The 4,379-nt window shown below is 35.4% G+C and overlaps 1 protein-coding gene across 1 annotated transcript; it reads left to right on the top strand.

Annotated features, from left to right (window-relative positions):
- Positions 1-295: 295 nt before the first annotated feature.
- Positions 296-4,089, top strand: LOC146739348 (uncharacterized). The gene is made up of 4 exons (XM_085502924.1): positions 296-395; positions 2,434-2,621; positions 3,070-3,163; positions 3,942-4,089. The coding sequence occupies exons 1-3, from the start codon at positions 323-325 to the stop codon at positions 3,124-3,126; spliced, it is 318 nt and encodes a 105-aa protein (XP_085359050.1). The 5' UTR covers positions 296-322; the 3' UTR covers positions 3,127-3,163; positions 3,942-4,089.
- Positions 4,090-4,379: the final 290 nt, after the last annotated feature.

The raw sequence follows: 4,379 nt of genomic DNA, 5'->3' as shown, positions 1-4,379 counted from the left end.
GGCGTATAGTTTAATAATTATATTTTTACAATATAGATAAAATGTTCGATTAAGAGGCCTGACTGCTATCGTAGTTATAATTTTTATTAAGGGGTTCAATTAAAATTGATCAATAAATCATCATTAAAGTGAATGTGAAAATAATAATAATTGATACGGTAATTAAAATAACAATTAAAAATACATCAAATTGTTTAATATACCGGAATATGACTATGATAGTTTAATATACCTCAATTAAATTTTGCATTTCGTATGCTATTAATATGTCACCATAATCCCATTTCTCTTCATTATCGTCTCTGTATTGACACAATCAACAATGCAAACATTGTACCTGTCAACGTTGGTTTTGCTGGTGCTGATGCAACGTGTATCAGCTGGGAGTTTTCCCGGTAAGTGTGATTTATGTTCCTCGTGTTACGCCCTTTCATGTGCCACCAACATTATTTACGTCGCCGAGTTGTAAGTTTACGTACGCATTCGTCAAATTAACAGGAAGGGCAAGTCAATAGCCGTTTAGTAATTTATTGTTGAAACTATTTATAAGCTATTTGCCTTTTGATTTGAATGGTAGTATTTCGGCTCACCCCACGGCCATTCATAACACAAATCAGCTCGCATTTTTAATACACGTTTTTCACATATGCAATGACCATGTTGTGAAGTAGACACATGTACAAATAAAACATAGGTTTTATTTAGGCAAAAAATGCAAAAACAAACATATAAACAACTAAAAAACAATACATTCGTGACTGAATAATGGAAGTTATATAAGTTTAAAAAAAACAAACTATATTGTATTTGGCGGGAATGAATATTTCTGAAGGACAATGTGAATAATACTCACTGTAAAATCAAAATACGAAAGTAAGTACACATAAAGTAATTAAAAAAAATACGCCGTTGTTAAACACATTTTTTAAATTTTATAACAATGACTGTAAATCAAAATGTCAACTAAATGATTTGTAACTATTATTAGTTATTATTATAGGCAAGCAAGTAGAAAGTTTCAGTTTACACCAAAAAGAAGCATATCCCAACAGACAACCTCGTATTTAGTTTTAACTTGAGATATCAATATATTCGTACAAAATTCAAGTAATGATTTGTATTTTGCACATATTGTTCTAGTATATGAATTGTGGGATTTGTACCTGTAGCTGAAAAGTTATATTATTATCTATTGTCAATCTCATTCATTCAACTAAGTTGAGCCCGAGCTCGTCACATTTCGGTGACTTCTTCAATTCTTATCTGTACTGCATTGTATAATCTACCACCCCCATAGTTCTTTGCGTTTCGCGTAATCGTTGACATTCTAAATTTTCATTCACCTTCATCTTCTCCATAATCGATTGACAGCTAATCTACTCGAGCTGAATTCGCATAATACAGAGCTACTTTTGTTTAGGACATCTCAAAACATATATAAATAACCGGGCCACACCTCTATGCACACCAGTAATACTATAATTATTCATACTACAATACAACATTTCAAATACTAGAACATACTAGAACAGAATCGCGTCTACATTATATGGGCCTTGTAATCTGTATACTGTATTTAACATCAACGCGTTCACGCAACGATTCCCATTCACACACACAAGCGCAATACAGTGTGCAGCGGTCATTTCAACATAATACGTAGACAAAAAATAGACGAACATCGAACTCTCTATCCTACATGATGTTAATTTTGCGATGATCGGGAGGACCAGTGATGTGAAGCGTAAAATTCCCGCAGCAAGTCGGCTAGCTCAACGACAGGAAGGTCTTCAAAATTGGTGGAGTAACACATACTCCCCATTTAGTCTGGTGTGAAGTATTTTTTTTTCATTTCTTGCATTTTAGAGCACATTTAACTGGGATTCGTCGACATCGATAAAACGGGCCATCATGTTTGCCTTTGGTGAACTACGTTTATTTACGCGTTGGGCGTCGGTACCGCGAAGTTGGGATTGGCCAGACGACGATTTGTGTTTGTCGTTATGGCGGTAATGACATTTTTCATGTAAACTAAAAATAAATAATTATTTTTCATATAGCTCAGTGTTATTCATTTTCAGTTTTGATTTTAATCGTTTTCACCCCGTAATTTCCCTTATTATTAAATGCCCGTCTCTTTATTTTTTTTGCGAACTCAACATTCTACTCCAATGCATGGTACGGGGCCTTGATGCTCAATAATGCAATACATTATCGCGAATAATCTGTGGCAATGACGTCATAAAACTCGCTGGTATTGACAATGCTCTAATATAATATGGAATAAACTAATACTGGAATAATAGCAATGTGAATCAGTAGATGCTATATAGAGTAATTTGAAAAGCCATCCTTTAAAAAAAACATTTACAGACTACTGATTAGCTTTGAGTGTACTAATATAATTCCCAGCAATTGACCTTATTGTTATAGAATCCGTGCCAGTAATCGAGCCATCCGATGTCACTTGTAAGTGTCATCCTCCATGCGGGAACGAAGACACCTGTACCATTTTTGGCGCATGCGTCATGAGTGGCACAGGGGGATCCCCGCGTAACATGTACCTGGGATGTATGAATGAGCATAAGGTCGAACAACTTTGCAACGAGCCTATGCTAGCGGTAGGTATTTCATTGTTATCATTTCCTTGTATCACGACCCATACTCCATGGCGCCGTTAAGCGTCAGACAAGATTATTATTTCGTCATTAGGTTTTTTTTCTCTGTGAGGTTATTTGTTTTCCCAATATCTCATGTCCAGCTCAGTAACTGGTCATTTCTATCCATTAAATATCTGTATTTCCCTCTGATTCCACGTTTCCTCATTCAAACAGTACTCGTCTCGATAGGTGTAGCACTAATGAGCACATTGTAGCAAAAGACGGTTATTTGAGAGTTTTAGTGTCACATAATATTTTGTCCGACTATTTCATCAAACCCACCATTTTGTCTAACTCATATCCTTTTTATAGGTTTCAGTGTACTGTTTTCGAGTGTATAACGCGCACCAGAAAACCATATATATTCAAATTCTCATGAAATATCATAGTGTGTAATTGATTTCTCTAGGATATCAGTTGTTGTTCTCATGACATGTGCAATGATGTATGGATTCCCGATGAGTGACCTGTCAACTCCTATTTACAGTTCCTTGGAAAACGAGGTATGCGTGAAGAGATTGTTACATTCGCGACGTTTAGAAACCATACATTCATCAATTAACTTCACATGCGTAGTTTTATCGAGCGCCACAAAATATTATTGTCAAAGCATTAACGCTAATTACATTTTGTTCTATATGAACAGAGGATTTATTTCAAATAAATACCTCATACTGATTGATTTCAAGTTTACTGACACTGGAGAATGTATAATGTTGCGATCGTCCATATTTGGCGATCAACCGACTTTACCATCTCAGGGGCAGTACTTCTTGATATCGTTCTATGTTGTTTGGAAGTGGAACGCCGGCCGAAAGGCTACTGAAAAACAGCTAAACTCGAGAACACATCACAAATTCAACTTGATGTGTATTTGTTATAACGCCACGTGCCAGATTCGGGGTTTAGAGTCGATTAAGAATGTATAGTTGCTGTTCATGTTTCATATCTCGAAGTGAAATGAGTCTTTAATTTAATCTTCGGAACAAATTATAGTAACGCATATAGGGGGCGAGTTGTTTTTGATATCATGACATCATACTATATGCTCAGTGATTGAACTTACTTGGCGCATGCATGTTTTAAATAAATCCATGTTTTCCGTGCATTACTCCATTGACAAATACACCTTGATACCAAGGAGACTATCATTAACTTGTCGCCAATTCATAAGTGCATAATTCGGCATGTGGTTTATATCCTCTTTACTCAATGGCGATCTAGTGAAAGCAGTTCAAAGACGTATGTTACGTAATCATTTGAATGTATTGTATTTTGCAGATTGCTGCCATTCTGACAACGCCGCCGACATTGATACAAATAATGTTATCGCACAACACGTGTTGCATGCCTTTTCGACTGAACATATCATTTGCATAACGGAACTGTAACGTAGTAGTAGTCTGAATAAATATTAGATTAACACGCACGTATACGTCTCCTATATCGTTGTAACGGCACACATTGGAATAACTTTTAATATAGTTGCGTTATGTTTGGATTAAAACGCGACCTATACAGGGTTGCGCTTTAATTGGAGTTTAATTAAACTCAATTACAGTGCAATTGAAAATAGAATTGCGTTTAAATTCAAGTTTTTTTTTAATTAATTAAAAGTTGAATATCCTGTGACTTAACATAGAAATGTTTGCAAAGCTTAGGGTTAGTGAAGGGGGAGGTATAAGAGTATAAATTTACCCTTCCTTCCCCATTTACTAA

Source organism: Saccoglossus kowalevskii, chromosome 8 (genome assembly GCF_978046115.1).
Source record: "Saccoglossus kowalevskii chromosome 8, keSacKowa6.1, whole genome shotgun sequence".
NCBI classification, from domain to species: Eukaryota; Metazoa; Hemichordata; class Enteropneusta; family Harrimaniidae; genus Saccoglossus; species Saccoglossus kowalevskii.
The sequence above is the reverse complement of the archived record's forward strand: the minus strand, read 5'-3'. Positions and strand labels throughout refer to the sequence as shown.